This window comes from Coenobita brevimanus, chromosome 24 (genome assembly GCF_032717465.1).
Source record: "Coenobita brevimanus isolate Jiangsu-jjx chromosome 24, ASM3271746v2, whole genome shotgun sequence".
In the NCBI taxonomy this organism is placed as follows: domain Eukaryota; kingdom Metazoa; phylum Arthropoda; class Malacostraca; order Decapoda; family Coenobitidae; genus Coenobita; species Coenobita brevimanus.
In genome coordinates, this window is record NC_136977.1 from 39444176 (window position 1) to 39462917 (window position 18742).

The following is an 18742-nucleotide window of genomic DNA, read 5'->3' on the forward strand; positions in this document are numbered from 1 at the left end:
ACTGTCCCGTAAAGTTCCAGGTTCAAAACAAAAGAGTTAGGTAAAATTACAAGTTAAAGTTTAATGCTTAAATTAACAACAAAACATTCAGGACTCATAAGGATAATGTAATGGCAAAAACAGGTTAAATATATGGTTAACTGCAATAGCCTCTATTAACACGAAATTAGCAAGAGTAAATTTATCTAAGTCAGCCCTGATAAAATGAGATACCAGATAATACTCAGTGAATGCCAGATAAATTATTACAGATACAAACTATTATCAAAAATGACTGACATAAAGATCCCTAGATGAATTACAAAAACTTCACTAGGCTTACAAATTAAACTTATGCTATACAGTACAAGAAAAAAATGCAACAGTTATACTCAAATTACACACAGCTGCTAGATGTTTGGAGATTTCTTGAGCACTCACAATAATAATATCTGTACAGGGGAGGACAGAGATGTGAACAAAGTGAGGAGCAGATCTAAGTGGCAATGATGCAGAGATTGAGCTCATTATATAGGGGCTAGCAGAGCTTGATACAACTTGTAATAATGACGCGCAAATGAAGCGATGGGGACAAACGGTCGACAATCCCGCACTGAATAACAGAAAGGACGACTTACTCTACTATAACGGTAGAAGGGGGGAACTGAGGCAGAACACGCTCGTGATCAAACATGCAGCATACTGTGCGTTAAAATTACACAAAGGATGATGAAATCATAGGCTATGTAACAATGTATACCGGTGATGATGGTGGTGATAACGAGGAGAAAGAGATGATGATGATGATGGCGTGTTTATAATGCATCAAATACTCTGGGTGTAGAACAGTAAAGGTACCAGGCTATCACCGTTTCCTCGAGGCTTGACCACTGTAGTCCAATCTAACACTTCATTGATTTGCTCCTGTTAACTACAGGCGATTTTATTTAGGTAAAGGAAGTTCTCTTGCAATGAAAGGGTTATTAAAGACTGTAACTAACCTCCACTCGAAAAGCCTCTCCTAAGCGTAATAAAATCGTCAAAATTTGGAATGAATGAAGTCATAAACATGTTCTCGGGATGCAGGGATTACGTTAAAAAACAGAGGAATAGCACTACCCTACACGTGTTAAAAGAGCGACTTAATCATCTGAAGCACATCTTATGGGAATGTTTTTGTCTGCTGGGGTAGAGCGGAATGTTCTTAAGGTGTGAATGGTGAGTCAGTGGGGGCTTTGGACATTTTTGCTTGACATTCTGGTGATAATTCCCCTACTTTTTTGTGTTTTTACACAATTCCTGTTGCTGGATCCTGCTCAGTCTTTATATTATGGTACAAACTGCGTTAAGGCACGATAGTGACGATGATGATTAGTTTATGATGACAGAAATAAGGTATCACTACATGGACTACACTTATTTAGCACAGTACATAATAATGGTCCTGAGCGATCTGTCTGTCTACCTACCTATCTATCTATCTTCTTTATATTAAAATGTTTGTTAAATTTAAACATCAGTATAACTGAGTCTGTGTATTTACCGTATGTGATTTTCTAATTAGCTGAGTAAGTGAGCTGAGAGAGGAAAAAAATATATTACAAGGAGTGTGAGAAGCGTAGTATTAACCCTCATAGGACAGAAAGCCACTCTTAAGTTCAGAAAAAATCTTCTGATGTTAGCGAGAATAATTTGGCATTTTTCACGTGTTTTGTCCCTTCACTACAATATAGTCTTTTTTTACGTTTTTTCTTGCTACCAGAGGGCAATTTCATTCAACTTAAAAATAACCTTATAGTAGAGAAGTGGATAATAAAGATAAAAGTAACCCCTCCAGTTCGTAAAGTCCCTCCTAAGCTGAATATAAGCCTCTGAATGTAAATAAATTATGCAAGACGTCTGTGAATGGAAGAGGTTAAAGAGTTACAAAGAAATTTTTATGCACGACTACATCATGGGTCTTCAATGTTTACTCTTTTCTCCTAAGGGCTGGGTGCCTCTTACTTCTTTTCATTTCTCTCTCTCTCTCTCTCTCTCTCTCATAAGTGTTCATACTTTTGTCTTTTGCATTATATAAACTTCTTTTACTGTTCTTTCTCCTCAGCTCATTCTTCACTCTTTATCCTTTTTTTAAGTAAGGAGCTCCTTTTCCGTATGTCTCCTCTTTCTCATTTGTTCTCTTCCTCTTCCCTATTTACTCTTTGTTTCCTTGCTTTTTCTTCTCAGTGGTCAATCTTGTCTCCTTTCCACTGTCGGTGCTCATTTTCTTTCCCCTTGTTCTTCTTTCTCGGTGGTCTCTCCTTTTCAGCCACTTCCAGTGTTTCCTTGCCATGTTATTCCTACAAATTCAACGCCAGGTTATGGGATATGAAGGCTGAGGGAAGTGAAGGTACCATATCTAGCACCACACCGTCAGCATGCTCATTATCTTCCAACCTCGTCTGCCACTGTCTTGCCCCACAACGAAATTTGCACTGTATCACCCACGACCATTATACCACTATATCCACCACACCACCACCTCTTCACTTCCACACCACAGCGTCACCACAACAGCATTCTAGCATCACCAGCACACCACGACAGGTGTGGTGTGTCATCCCAATGTGACGACTTGCGTATGTACCTGAATGTGTGTATGTGTAAGATCTGACCAAGCACCTCTGTGGGGTTCGGACTTTCCCAACAGCAGCGCCACTGCTTCGCTTTCTGATACCGGTGCCAGGCCCGCCAGGCCCCCCAGGTTGTCCCCCAGTACAATGGCATCAGTGCACAGTAGGGTGAGCAGGTCGGAGTCCTGAGGGACTGGAGGGCCACTCTCACCCTGCCCCTCCTTGGATGGGGATGCCAAGGGACTGTCTGGGCCCCACGGCACGTCGCCGTCGTGTAGTGCTTCCTGCAGGGATCTGATGTAGGCTGACGCCAGCCGCAGTGTGGTGATCTTAGTCATGTCGGCTGTGGCGCAGCGACTCACCACCCACGCTGGCAGGGCACACCGCAGGGACTCAAAGGCATGGTTAATCTGCCGCATGCGGTACCGCTCGCGGGCATTGGCTGTTTTCCTGCGGTAGCGGGACAGTGGTGGCGGTCGTAACTTACGGTGCCGCAGAGAGTCCTGTTGTAGCGACCACTTGCTGTCGGAGCAGCGGCGACCTTGCATAGCCCGTGGCCGCAGCTGGTACTTGCCGCCTCGCACGCCAGATGCAAGGCTGGGGGCCGTAGCATCGTTCTTATTGTTGCTGTTGTTATTATTGTTATCACTGTCGTTGTTGTTGTTAGTGTCCATAGGGTCTCCCCTACCACTCCGCCCCTGCCCTTGCCAATGTCCCTGGCCCTGCCCATTCTCCTCTCCTTGGCCCTCCTGCTGAGTCCTGGCCATGGTGCTGGGCCTCACGCACACCACAAACCATCAACACAACAATGACACCACTGCTATCGCTGTCTTTCGTATTGTAGTCACACTCTTACAACAGCTGCCTAGCGTCGCCCGACCCTCGTGCTGGATGTGTCCTCTTTCCGTTACATATTTTTACTTTTCTCTGTTCTTGCTTTCTAATGTTATTGGGTCCCTATGTTTGATTGTTATGGTCCTGTTTTATTATGCACTCTTCCTTATGCGCTTGTATTCTTGTCAGCCCTCAACACACGTCCTCCTACTGCTGCTGAGTCTTGTAGGCAAAGACACTCCTTCTGTAGTGGTATGTCTGTGTACGCCGGACATAGAGCAGCGTAGAGCAGGTCGGAGTATAACGTACAGGAACAGTGAGAGAGTGAGATAGCTAGGAGACTGACTGGAGCGAAAAAGCGAACAAGTGAGAGCTAGGAGACTGGCGAGTGTGTGGTGAACTAACGGACCAGTGACCACTCCGCCCGAGAACCAGTGCCACACACCCTGCCTTACCCGCGCTGCATACCACACTGAGCTGCCTTCCCTCCCTGTCTGCACCCCCCCCCCTCTCTGCTTCATCATCCCTCCCTCCTTACTTACCTGCCTCACCCTCCCTACCTCCATCTCTCTCCCTCTCCTTCCCTCTTTCCTTCCCTACTGCTTTACCCTCCCTCTACCTCCCTCCTTCCCTCCCTCTCACCTCCACCACCTCAGTTCCCAAATATAGTTTACCGTTTATTATGTTTTTCCACCTTTTCCATTCCAAATTTATTAAAATTTTGTCCTCAAAGCGTGATTCAAGGGGTTCCGAGCACATTTTTGAACACCTGGGACCCCCAGAGTCAACGGGAGGGGGCCAAAGGGGGGCCAATAGTCACAGATTTGACCTGGAACTGGAGAGGTCAAAACATCCTTGACTCCAGCTGAAAGGCATCCAGACCTCACCCCCTCTCTCTCTCTCCTGACGATCTTCTCTGTCTGTCTGTTTGTCTATCTTTCTATCTATCTATTCTTGCACGCTCCTGGTCATGTTTTTTTACTCACTGGCTTTTCCCTCTTCCCTTTCCTCTTTTCTCTTGTCCTCTCCACTTTTGTCCTTTTCTCTTCCTACTCATTTATTTTATCAGATGTCGCACCTCAGCTCCTCTTCTTCTTTTCCGTCGTCTTTTCTGCCTTTTTTACTTTTCTGTACATTCTCTTAAACTTACCAGATATTCAACCTTGTCACCCTTCATCTTCTGTTCATTTCCTTCCTTTTCTTTATTTGCCGTCTGTCTTAATTCTTCTCTATTCCTTCACTTCTTTCTTTCGTCCCGTCTTCCTTATTCTTTTCTCAACTCTTCTTTCCTGCTTTCTCTTTTGCAGTATGCTCTCATTTATCAGATGCCTTGTTTTCTTTCTCCTCTCTTCATCTCCTGTTGTCTCTTCACTTCCATCCTCTTACTTCTGTTATTTCTTGTATCATGTATTTTACTGGTGTTCCAATTGTTCTCGTCTTCCTTCACTCTTACGGCTTCCATTGTTTTCGTCTTTCATCTCATCATATATCGTACTGCTGTTGTTCTTTTTCGTTCCATTTCGTCTCATCTCTGCTCTCTTTTCTCTTCTCATTTCTTTTCTTATGTGTTCTCTCCTCTTTTATCTTACCAGATATAGGGCCCTAATATTTTCGTCTCTTCTTGTGTATTCTTTTTCCTTGTGGCTTATTCTCTTATTTTTTCTCTTCTCCTCTCCTCTCCTCACATCTTCTCTCCTCACCTATCATCTCCTCTTCCGTCTTCTCTTTTCCTCTTCATTCCTCTCCTCTCCTCTCGCGCCCTCTCCTTTCCTCTTCTCTCCTTTCGTGTCCTCTCTTTTCCTCTCCTCTTCTCATTCTTTATCAGGTATCGCCCCTGTTTTCCTCCTCGTCTCTTTCATCCTGTTATTTTTCATTCATCCCTCCTCTGATCATTTTCTCTACCTCTTCCCATCCTCCTCCAAGTTCAACTCTCCTCTCTTTTCCTTTCTCCTCTCTTCCCCCTCCACACCTATTTCCCTTCCTTCTCTCCATTTTTTCCTCCTTTCTTCCTTGCATCCTTCCTTCCTCCTCTTCCCTTCCCCCCCTCCTCCTTCCTTTCCTTTCTACCCCTCCTCTCCCTTCCCACTTCCCCATCCTGCTCTCCTAATTTGCTATTGTCTGTGACTCATAGACGAGGTACATGAGTTATTCCCTACTCAATAACAAACAGCCTCGAAATGATCAGTACGGTGACGTCTTCTGTGTAACATCTTGCAGTGCACAAATAATTTTATTCAGTTTAGGAGAGACTTTTCGATAAGGAGAGGTTAGCTATAATCTTCAGAAACTCCCTTCAATTGGAGAGACCTTCCCTAACTTGGAAAAAATCATGAAAATAAGTGAAAAGATAATCACAGTATCCAAGGAGTATGGCATAAAATTTGTAATTGTAATGAAGAGTATAGTGTATATTGTATCCAACCCTTTCACGTCAAGGTATTCCTGAAGTTGCGTAAAATGTTCTTCTGGCGGTAAGAATATAGTGAAGAGGATGACGTAATACTACAGACAATGGAAGGTGATCCCCCCCCCTCTCTCTCTCTCTCTCCCAAATTCCACTGGAGTCTCTATTCTATCATCCTCTCTCTCTCTCTCTCTCTCTCTCTCTCTCTCTCTCTCTCAAATTCCACTGTAGTCTCTATTCTATCATCCTCTCTCTTTCTCTCTCTCTCTCTCTCTCTCTTAGTCTCTATTCTGTCATCCTCTCTCTCTCTCTCTCTCTCTCTCTCTCAAATTCCACTGTAGTCTCTATTCTATTATCCTCTCTCTCTCTCTCTCTCTCTCTCTCTCTCTATCTATCTATCTATCTATCTATCTCTCAAATTCCACTGTAGTCTCTATTCTATCATCCTCTCTCTCTCTCTCTCTCTCTCTCTCTCAGTCAAGGCCGGGGGAGGTTTCGGCACCTCCACTAATCTCGGCAATTATCCGGTACGAGTTAGCGCCAGACTGGTAGGCAGGATCTTACTATGTACCGGTATCTTAACAGGTATTTTTTATAGCTAATCTGAACACCCCGAGGTCGGATCTGAAAGCTAGTTTAAAATTTTGGAAAGTGGTCGAGAAATAGGGTGGCGTGTCAGTTTCAGAGGTAATAATGAATGTGTTTTTATTTTAATAAGCATTAACAAGCGGCTTTATATTAATCTGGAAATAATAATAATAATAATAACAGCAATGAGTTTGGATCTAAAAGGTTAGAAATTTTGTTGAAGTGAGTGAGGTTTTTTCTGATTAGTTTATAAAGTTAATACTGAATAGAAGAAGCTGCATTTATTAATACAGGGTATTTTATATGTCAGTCTGATTAAATGGAGCTCAGATCTAAAATTTTTGTTTAAAAGTGGCGAGTAGGTTAAAAAATATTGGACAGCATACCAGTATTTTGAGATACTGTTGAATACGAGAAACTGCGTATTAGCCTATTTATCCATTTCAGAAAACACTTTTTACGATTATGCATCACAAAGGTCTGGGAAGATTCCCCAAGCTGTCAGCATTATGACAAGGGGCTTGAAAAATTGTATGGTTTTCCAGTTTCTGAGTCAATGATCATTTGGAGAATTTGTTAACCTTAGCAGGTGATTTTGACAAATGAGTGAAAAATTTTAAAGTTGATCTAAAGTTTGGTTAGAGTTTTGGTGAGATGGTTGAGGATTTAGCAGCTTGTCATTTTTCATTTAAAATTAAAGCAGAATGGAAATTATGAATCTGATACACGGAATAAGGTTTATGTTGCTTAACATATAGAATTTTTAGTTCGGTTCTGAAAGCTGGCCAGAGGTTTGGTTGGGTGGCAGAAAAATTGGGTGGTTCGTCAGGCAATGGGTTGAGATTGAATGGGGAAGTGATATATGAACTGTGTATTTGTTTAAGCAAAGTTTTCATAAGTAACCTGAAACTTTATGCTAGAGTCTGAAAGTTAAATAAAACACTAGCAGGGTGGTTGAAGAAATTACTGGTTTGTTAGTTTATAAGTTAAAACTGAATTGAGGAATCTGTGTACTTGAAGCAAAAGTTTCTTTTTTTGTGGGTGTGCAATATAAAATTTTAAAAGTGTGACCTTAGAGCCTATTAAAATTATGCGAAAGTGTTTGAATAGTTTAGTGCTTTGTCAGTTTTGAGTCAAAGCTGATTATGTGAAGCTTTGTATTTACTGTAGCACACAGTTTTTGTAAACAGTCTAAATATTTTGGATAGATCAATGAACATGTTACAGTTTTGCCAGGGTGGTGGAGATAGGGCAGTTGATCAGATCTGAGTTACTGCTGGGTTAACTTAAAAATTAGTGCGAGCTTAGGAAGTTCCAGTAGCTGAAAATGATGATTCATCATTTTTGCACGAAAGCCAAAAAGGCAACTGTGAATATTAGTAGGCAAGATATCCCTTTGTAGCTGAACTTGGAATTTGGGTTCAGTCTTAAAACATGTTTGAATCTTGTCAAGATGGATGAGAAATTGGCATGTTAGTCATTTTTTCACTATAACCGACGTGGGAACTACTAACAGGTTTTCGCAATAAGTCAGGGAGGTTTTCCAGACTATGACAATTTACTTTCCACACATTTGGTAGGGTATATTGGCGGACACTGGCAAATAAAATAGGTAACAATGAAAAAGAATGCTTAGGGTTGTTCTTAATTGCTGCCTGAGGGTCATGAAAGCAGTGTCAGCTTTTCTTAAGTTTCAGTTTCCCTACAGTACGACTACAGTGACTGACATTTCATCCAATTTCCCATTTGAAATAGGGGGTGAGGGTGGTGACGAGAAAAGTACAAGTGGTAGCGCTGTGTACCTTGGGTGGAGCAAAGCGATTGCAGCATCGACTCAGGAACAAACTTCCTCATATTTTCCTGCACCTCGCCAATGGGAAAGGTCATGACCCTGGAGAGGTGCCATCTACCATAAGGGGGTGCTGGTTCCCTGTTCAGTATACATAGTGTGCTGTACACGTGGGACGGCCCAATTGAAACATCATTTACCTGGAGTCGATGAGTCTGCTCTGCCAGACATACTGGGGGGGAAACAACAACAGAAACACCGGCTGCGTGAGAAAAGACAAGATGGAGGAGGCGATGGAACTTTATGAAGTATGTTTACTGTAAGCTGCTGTGGACTTATAACATAAAAGAACTTCAGAAAGGCAGCTTCAAGAGAGGAGTTACTGTATGCATTTATTTTTGATAACAGTTTTTACAAGTATCTCTTAAAATGTTGTGCTTGTTGTTGTTTTTGTTGAGCAACTACGGTCTGTCTGACTAAGCAGACCCGTCAACATCAAGCAAACAACCACCCCGCAGGGCCGTCCTGTGCATTGAACTGATGTTCCCTTGCGGTATGCAGAGCCTCATCAGTATGAGGCGCGGGAGGAGTGTGGAGGTTTGGTTCCAGATGAACGCCTGTTCATGTCTCTCCACCCAGTGAACTGGGGCACCATAGTATGCTCCACAACATCCCGTTTTTTTGGTTAAATGACTACCACCTAGCATTGTTAATGGTTTCCTGGGTTGCAGGAAACCATTAAGTTTGTTACTCTGTGTAGAACCCCCTGAAGTGAAAAGAAGAGTAATAAAACGAAAGGAAGAGTGGAAGCAATAGTAAGAGAGGAAGGCGGACACAGAAAAAGAATGATAAAGGTGAAGCAAGAAATAGGCAGCACTGTATCAAATGAGTGGATGATGGTCACCATAACCTAAAAGGCTGTTAAGAATTGAGAAGTTGATAAAATAAGTGTTTCGTCACTGGAACAGAACAGTGGTCACTCGCTTTTATTTTAGCTGAGTTTTATATTTAATCTATGAATTTTGACTTAAGTGTAAAAACTTGTTAAAATTTTGTGTATGGTGTTGAAAAATTATCTGAATTATTATTCTTTAAGTTTAAGGATAATTGTAAAAATTACCTGAGAAAATAATGGTTAAGTCTCAAATCCTTAGATTTTGAATTGTATAAGAAAACTTGTTTGATTCTTAAAAGGCGTATGAGCAGTCAGCTGGTCTGTTAATATTATTATTATTATTATTATTATTATTATTATTATTTTTTGCACAGGAACCGAATTGGGGTTTCTGCATTTATGACAATTACTGTTTGGACTGTGTCGAAAGCCTTATTAGATTTTTTTTTTTTTTTTTTTTTTTTGAAAGTGGAAGAGTATGCGTGTTTTGTTCCACTATAGGTGAACCTGAGAACTACTGATTAATTTTAAGAAGAAATGTATTTGCTGCTAAGTTAAGCATTCTTTTTTAAATTTAATGTTGCTGAATTTCAGAAGGGGCTGAAGAATAATTAACAGTATTTCAATGAAGTTCTTAAAGCAAATCTGGGGAAACTATGCATTTACTTTAGCACAGTTTTTATAGGCAATATGAAAATTTTGAGCAGGGGCCAAAAAACTCGTAAGGAGTTTGCGAAGGTGAATGACCAGTAAGGTGACTGCTCATTCTGGCATAAAAATTTAGTTGAAGACCCACTGTTCTGTCTTGCTTAGAAAGTAGCGTTTATGTACGTATTTGTTCTTGAAAATTTGGGTTGGCCTGAATAGCTTCTAAAGTATTGGAAACGTGGATGGGCAAGTTAGGTACTTCTTCATTTTTTACTTGAAGACTAATAGACACACGTAAAATCAATTAAGAATGCGATGTTTGTTTAACTAAGTTCAAAATTTTGGTCTAGGCTTAAATAGTTTGTTTTTTCAGAAGTGGTAAAAAAAAGAAAAAAAAAAAAGAAAGAAAGAAAGATTGCCAAAGCTGTCCTTTCTTGTTAAAACCGAAGAGGGGCGAACTGTTGGCTTACGTTAGAAAACAATGTTTACAACGCTAATCTTATAGTTTTGGATGAAGTCTGAAAGCTTACTGATATTTTGCTGAGGTGAATGAGTAGTTTGGTGGCTCGATGTATTTAGATATCGCTGATATGGAACCATGATTTTGCGTTAGAAAGTATTACTTATGAAATTAATCTCAAAATTGGGGGTTGAGCTTTGAGATAATTTGCATTTTAAAAATGGTTTAAAGTGGAATCTGTTATATATGCATTATGACTTCGTTAACAATGGGAAGTTATGGTTGTATTTAGACGTAAATTCTGTAAAGTTAGTTTTATAATTCTGAGTCTGATCGGAAGATTCCTTTTAAAAGTCGAAATAGGAAAAATGTCAGCACTTGTTTCTTTGGTTCATTATAAGTATGTTTAAAGAAAGTGATGGATAATGAAGTACACAGAGAGAAGCATATGAGAAAAGTAATGTAGCACCCCCTTTTTTACTTGGCAGTCGATGGAATGGCATCTACACCATAAGCGTTACGACAGCGACTCATTCATACACAGCAATTTTTCTTTTAAGGTGAGGAAAAGAATAATGAAAACTTGAGTTATGAATGCAAAGATGCGTAGCTCATATCACTGGGCAGTATGATGTTAGTACACAGACCTTTATGTTTGCTATACCTTGATTCTGGATCCATCAGTGGGCAAAATATAAGACTGTGATGATGATGGTAATGATGAGCTGGCAGCGATAGAGGATGTCGATAACATTAATGTTGTTGCTGCTGTGCTGATGATGATAATAATAATATGATGATGAGGAAGATAATATTAATGATGATGATGATGATAGAGGTCTTAATAGTGGTTGGTGTGAGAGAGAGAGAGAGAGAGAGAGAGAGAGAGAGAGAGAGAGAGAGAGAGAGAGAGAGAGAGAGCGTATATTGTCAAGTAATTTTCATGAGTGATCTGAACAAATTCGTAGGTAGAGCTTCATAGTGCATCCAGAACTATAAGCAAGCGGTTGATTGGGTGTCGGGTAGTTTGTATATTTATGCTTCCCTGGAGTTACAGGCAAATGCGAGAGGAAAAAAAAAAAAAATCTTGTTTATTTTATCAAGATCTTTCTGCATAATGTAAACAGACTATTGGGCAAGGTTCACTAGGTGCAGCAAATTTTATGCAAGTGGTTGATTGATTGGATAACTAATTTCTTTAGTATATTCAGGGTTGGGGGAGGGCTCTACTGGTGCATTAGTTTGGACAACCATTCGGTGACATTATGCTCGAGGTTCTTTTTTATGATGCATAAACAGGATTTTTGGTGAATATTTTACAAAAGTTTCTTAAAATGACAATTAAAAGCGTCATCGGAATCTCTGAGGTTGGATTTGAAATGACGATCGAAATAGTCATTGGAATCTCAAAGGGTTAAAATACTTTCAATGAACAAATTTTCATTATAAATCTATAACTCTAATTAGGAATACTTTTCACATAATATAATTAATTAAGCATTAAAGGTGTGCAGTGACAGATGAAGGCTTATTTAAGTAGCACTGTATAGTTTTGAAAATAATACTAATTTTTCTCTCCACTTTGCACTTATACATATCTTGTTAGTTGCTGTCTTGAATATGATCCTTAAAAACTAGAGGAAAACAAAAATAGTTCTTGCTGGAACCTAGTCCTCAGTTAAGAAATTTTCACCTAACAGCATTTGAGAGGATTATTTACAAAGTGTTAAATGAGGAATTACTTTTCGTTGGCATTTTATACAAATGGAAATCACAATTTTATATATTCAGTCTGTAATAGTCTGGAAAATGTGCCATTAATTCTCAAATGAATGTGTTTAAATATATACCAGTCCTATGGATATAACTTTGGAATTCAGGGTGCATGATGGCTCTGTAGAAGCCGTTTGGTATTTTGAGTTCTGTAGAAGTGATCCAAAATATTGAGTTATAGAACTGTGGTGCTGGGGAGACACCTTCATGTGGTGCTGCCTCTGCCACCACACTTTCCCATTTTTCACGATGGTTTTCAGTTTCCCATTTTTTATGATGCTTTACAGTTTCTCATTTTTTATGATGCTCTTCAGATTCCCATTTTTTTTTTTTTTTATGATTCTCTTTAGATTCCCATTTTTTTAATGATGCTCTTCAGTTTCCCATTTTTTATGATCATCTTCAGCTTCCCATTTTTATGATGCTTTTCAGTTTCCCATTTTTTATGATGTTTTTCAGTTTCCCATTTTTTTATGATGCTTTTCAGTTTCCCATTTTTTATGATGCTTTTCTCTAATATTTTCAATGTCCATTATACATTCTAAATAATGTACAAAAAAAAAAGAAAAAAAAAAAAGAATAAACTAAAGATATTGGAGATGACACTGATTTTATTCATACAGTTTATTTTTCGACTCTATTGTGTATATACTATCTCGACAAATGGGCCCGGAAAAATGAATTGGAAACCAAGCCATGAGGTTGCCAGTTCATATTTCCATGTCCCAGTTATCGAGATACGGAAGCAGTGAACCTAAGATGCTTCCAAATCATACCCTGCTCAACTCTTGTTATTTACCATCTCTTGTTCTGCTCTACCCGACTGAACTGAGCAGAGCTATCTAAAAGTGAAAATGGCATACAAGGGATGAGTAGGACTATGTTAACGTGCATTGCTAACCACCCTCTGCAACTAGGCAGTGTATTAATGCATGTTAAACATCAAATATTCCATACACAAAATATATTCGTACACAAGAAATCGTGCCCTACTCATCCAACATAGGCACTTCCATACCAATACTGTTATCACTCAATATAAACATTGAGCAATACAGAGGCATACATCAAAGAATGAGTAGGGCTGATTAACCCCTTCAGTACAAGGAAATTTCATTCCTGCTTACACCAGGCATTTTTATTAATCTTAAGGGGCTGTTTCTTGTACTGCAGGGGACAAGCCCTCATTCAGTACGAGACATCCTTCCTAAGCTGACTAGTCTGAAGGGAGCAACAAATGAGTAAAGTCGTCTGGCAGCAGCATGAATAAACCTGAATATAATCATCGACATAGCAACAATGAAATAAGAATAGACGTCATAGTACCGAACTGGACTACCTGTCAACTCATGATAACAATAATGATGTCTGTACCAAAGGCTTCAAGCACAACATTCACATGGGGCATGGCAGTATTTTCATGCAGTCTGATTAAACTGACATTAAGAGTCATATGCTTTACATCTAATAAAACATTACTTTCTAATTTAATGTATTTCAGTCACTTGTATTTACCTCATCCACACTGTCATGCTACCAGAAAACTTTAGCTTCGTAGAGTTCTCTTGTATTAAGTTTAAGAGTAACATGAAATCCAAAACTTAGGCATAATGCAAACTCCAAAATCAGTTTTTTATTGCAAAGTACCTCCCATTTACCTGTATTTTATCATACAATACAGGATTCATATCCCTTCTCCTCACACATTGCTTTATAGTACTGTACTTTGAAGACTTGTGATAATTTACATAGTTAACCCCTAAACTGTAGCATTATGAAAGAATCTATTTCACATTTAATTAGGTACTAAGAATTTGTGTCAATTTTTAAGTTCTGCAATGGTATATGGGAGTAGGATATGATTTTCAAAGAGGACTGCATCAATAATTACATCAAGTGGGGAGGGGAGGGGGAAGTGATCTCAAGCAGGGAGTGACCAGTAAAAAACAATTCTGCAAATTTATTTATTTATTTTTTTCTTATGTGAGGTAGAAGGAACCGAGGGCCGCGAGCCCGCAAAATTGCTCCTTCCAAGAGAAAAACAAAATACAAGAGAGAGCCAAATTAGAAACAACCATACTTTTCACCTTAAGACTTTCCATTATATCTCTCAAGTTTTCAGAAACGCTTTGACAGGTCTTAAGAATACCCTTGTACAAGATAATTTCCTTTCACTTATCTATTTTTATTCAATTTCAGCATTTTCAGTAAGTACTAACTGCTAACAACATTAAATGAAGATTTTCTGTGAGATTAAAAGACTGACTTCAATAATTATTGCTTCCAATTAAAAAGTTTCCAATAAAAAATATTTAAAATAAAACTACTGTAATTTTAAAATAATTTTTCACAACACAGTTGTAACAACTATTGTGCAGACTTTTTTTTTTTTTTTTTTAAGAACTATGACAGACTTTCAAAATCCAACCAACTCTTTCTCAATATGGCATCTTAAAATTCATCATAACCAAGGACCAGGCATGCAAACATGTCTGAGCCTTTACAAAAGATCTCAGATGATTCCTCAACTCAAGAGTCAAACTGAACAAGCCCATTAAAATGCAAGATATAAATATTTGCCAAAAATATGAACTGCCTCCCCAGAATCAAACAACCCTTCATAACAGTCTTAAGGTGAAAAATATAGTATCTCCCTGGGCCTCAGCATAAGCAATGTACAGTACTAAACAAATACAGTACATTTCTACAGTAAAATCAAAGTATTTATTGGAAATATGTAATTTTTAAAGCTCAGCATGTGCAGCAAATAGTGCATATACAGCCTCTTTCTATCTTTAAAAGCTATAGGCCTAATCTTACATCATAAAAGATTCCTTCATTAGTAACAGCATCATTTACTACAGATACACCAATTTTCCAGCACCCTTGTTCCAGAGCCTTGCCAGATGAACCATTTGCCTGGACTATGCCTCAATTCAGCAGGCACCAACAGAGGTCACATACAGTTCAAACACTTCACTACCAAAAACTTCAGGTTTACATTCAGTGTTTTCCTTCTCCTAACTGGAACACCAAGCAAGAATCAACTCTGTTGGATAGGTGAGTGTGAAGCTATGTGCAGAATTATTTTTTGACCTGTCAGATGGAGCCAAGATTCCAAAAGCTTGAATGGTGAATGAATGGGAGTGTGGCTCATTCACTTGGGGAAACTTTGGTTTGTATCTCATTGTCATTTTTTTTTTTTTTTTTTTTTTTTTTGGACCTTACCTCATCCCACCTTGGGGTGGGAAAGGAGGTGTGGATAATGATAATGATGAGGTGCCAGCAGTAATAATATGGTGTTGGTAGTTCCACATGGTGACACCATTAGTATGATGAGTTGGTGTTGAAAGTATGCAGTGGTTCCTCTGGTACAGTGTGATGGTACCACAGCATGGGTTAAATGTGGTTCTAGTTGTGGTATGGTGTGGTGTTCTTGGCTGTGCAATCTTATGATGGCTTTGGCACAGTATGGTGGTGACATTGGTTGAATGTGGCTGTGGTGACAATAACAGTATTATTGTGTGATCACCATGGTACCTCGATGTTGTTGCTGTTGCTTAACTCCTGTCTATCTGGTCAACCAGACCCATAGACTTTTTTTTTTTTTTTTTTTTTTTTTTATGCGAGGAAGAAGGAACCAAAGGCCATGAGCCCGCAGTAACAGTTCCCTCCAAGAGAAAAACAAAATACAATAGAGAGCCAAATTCAAGATCCGATCATTTTGAGATGCCTGGACACACTGCGTTTGAAAGACTGGAGATCATAGGCAGGAGGAAATACAGACAGAGGGAGACAGTTCCAGAGCTGACCTGTTGCATGAATGAAAGACTGGGAGTAACGGTTAACTCTTGCATTAGAGAGTTGGACAGAAAAGGGATGAGAGTTTGCTGCCAGACGGGTGCTACGCGCCCGTCGTAGAGGTGGAGGAATGCAAGCAGACATTTCAGAGGAGCAGTGACCATTAAAGTAGCGATAGAAAAGAGATAAAGATGCAACAGTGCGGCGAAGAGACAGAGGTTGAAGGGAGTCAGTAAGAGGAGGAGAGTTAATGAGACGAAAGGCCTTTGACTATAGGTAAGCAACTGCTTCTGAGGTGCTGTCTCTCTGGTACATTACATATTTGCAAAGATCTGATGCCGCCATTTGGTAGACTGCACCTCATCCAGGTCAGACCAGGTTTCTTCTTTGGGCAAGATGCAGGGAAATATGGGAAGGTCTGGCTTTAACCAGAGTTAATAGTACTGCTATGTGCAGCCCCCTTGTTAGTGCCTGTTCTTCATCAATGCCTGTTCCTTGTCAGTGGCTGTAGTTAGGCGGATAAGTCAAATGATCGTTCACTTTTTCAGGAAAGCACCAAATTTGGTACACATGTAGTATAGACCCATGCAATTGATTTTTGAGGTGGAGCCCAAAAATCTGGGCCCCCTAGTGGCTGCCATTTTGGATTCCAATATGGCCGCCTAGCTAAACATATTATGAGCAATAGCTCCCTTAATATGGCAGATATAGTCTTACTTTTAGGGTCTAGCTCCATGTTTTAAAGGGCAGCGGATCCAATGAAATCATTTATAAATGCATTTGAGTCCGCCATCTTGGATTTCAAGATGGCCGCCACTCCTTAATACTGTTTTGTTAATATCTCTCATATTATAACTGATACAAAAAAACTTTCAAGGTCTACCCCCATGTTTTAATGGGCTATGAATTCAATGAAGCCATTTTCAAATGAATTTGAGTCAGCCATTTTGGATTTCAAGATGGCCACCATTCATTCGATCAGCTTTCCTTTTATACTGCTCAACATAGATGACATTTATGGAATATATGACAGATGAAAACACATTTCCAATGTCTTACCATGTTTTAGTCTTGAAAACACTGACCATCGCACCCGCACAAAGAGGTACATGGCAGATTAGCTTTGTAGCATTTACAGTTGCCTTTGCATGATGATTTGCAATGACAGCTGATAAGTTCTGTGCATGCAGTTTGCACGACCGGAAGTTTCATCCAGTTAGGGATCCAGCAGCTATCTCCCTTCCGTTTCCACCCAAATGATGCTGGTGACGGCAGTTCCTGCTGGCATACTAATGACTGGCCCCACACATGACCAGCCTGATAAACTGCACGTTTTGCGTGCTCCTCCAAAGCATCTGCAGTCGGAGGGATGTTTTCAATTTCTCTGGACTTCTGAGCAAACAGGTACTTCCGCACTTTGTTCACGGATCCTGAGTCATTTGTTCTGTCATACAAGACGGCAACGAAACGCTCTAACTTGTGAAACTCTGTGGTGATGGAGTCAGGGTTTATCGACAATGAATGGAAACATGGAGTGATGTCTGGTAAAACTTCCCATGTCTTCCAAGCTGAAAGTTTGCCCTTATTTGCAAAATAGGAAGTCGTATCACAACCTGTAAAGGCGTGAAAGAACGCTAAAGCTTCTGATTTCCTCTTGCCTAGCCCAGTTGCGATTTTGTGAATAGGTATATACCGGAATTTTTTGCCAGTGCCGAATGCTATCCACACTTCCTCCGCTTGGATGGAAAAGAAATGAGCTATAGCCAAGACAACTACGTCGGTATCAACAGTTCTAATCAAGATTTTGCAGGCTCCCTTTCTTGCTGCATCCAGTGCGTGTAAGATCACCTGGGTGTCCGCCTCTTCGTGGTTGCATGGACTCAGAATATTCACATCAGCATTAGGATCTGAGGACAAAACTGATGTTCCACTGGTAACATATATCTCTCTTCCTGTGATGGGTGCGTTCACAGCTACATCAGACAAGTACTGGAAGAGCTCCCCTTTGTTCTGGTCGTTTCGCAAGAAACTTTTCCAGTTCCCAGGAACCTTTGTTTTTGGTGTTTCCCTCCTGCTTGTTCCAGATCCCCTATCCCCCCGAACTTGAGACTTTAGGCTATCATCTCGGTATGTGTCCCACACTACATCCACACGGCTAGTAGATTCCAGTTGTCCCTCCAGATAGGGAAGGAAAATGTCCTGTCCGTACTCTTGGAAGGTTTTCCCTGGGATTCCCTGGAGAAAGTTCATAACAGCTCCTCCATCAAAAACTTTGGCATCTACAGTCGGGGCGGTCTTCTGAGCAGGGCCTACAGCCTCTAAACAGTCTAGAAGATCAGCTTTATCTCCTTGCCTCATCTTCCCATTCTTACTGAGTGATGGTGGCTGGGGTTGATTTTCGTGACTGAAGAAGGTGTCAAGGTCGCCATCTCTGCGTTGACTAGCAATATACAGTCTAGAAAATAAACTGCGGTCACTTTTCAGTTCAGTAGTTTTCTGTTTCTCTGCTGATTTTACACTGTGCTTTGGAATGCTGAAGAGAGGAATGTTGTTGCGATGTATTGTGGCATCAACCGACTGATTTCTTTTTGACAAACGCTCCTCCACATATGCTTCATATTGTGTGACCCCTAAACTCCTCACTCCAGCTACAGACTTGGTAACATCGGCAGGCATAATGTCCTTGGCATCCAAAGGCAGTAACTCCTTGCTGTCATCTGTGAATGCTACATTGTATATCTCTATATGAAATTTTCATATTATCAGTTCTGATTTCAAAGATATTACAAAAATGCTATCGGGATGGCGGCCATCTTGAAATCCAAGATGGCGGACGCAAACACAGTTATAAATGGCTTCATTAAATTTGCAGACCCTTAAAACATGGGGGTAGACCCTAAAAGTGAGACTGTATCTGCCATATTAATGGAGATATTGCACATAACAGATTTAACTAGGC

General features: G+C 40.0%; 1 protein-coding gene across 1 annotated transcript; it reads right to left on the reverse strand.

Annotated features, from left to right (window-relative positions):
• Positions 1–2575: 2575 nt before the first annotated feature.
• On the reverse strand, positions 2576–3358 carry LOC145393356 (uncharacterized). The gene has a single exon (XM_080267456.1). It carries the CDS (start codon positions 3356–3358, stop codon positions 2576–2578), a length of 783 nt encoding a protein of 260 aa, XP_080123582.1.
• Between the last annotated feature and the right edge of the window lie 15384 nt (positions 3359–18742).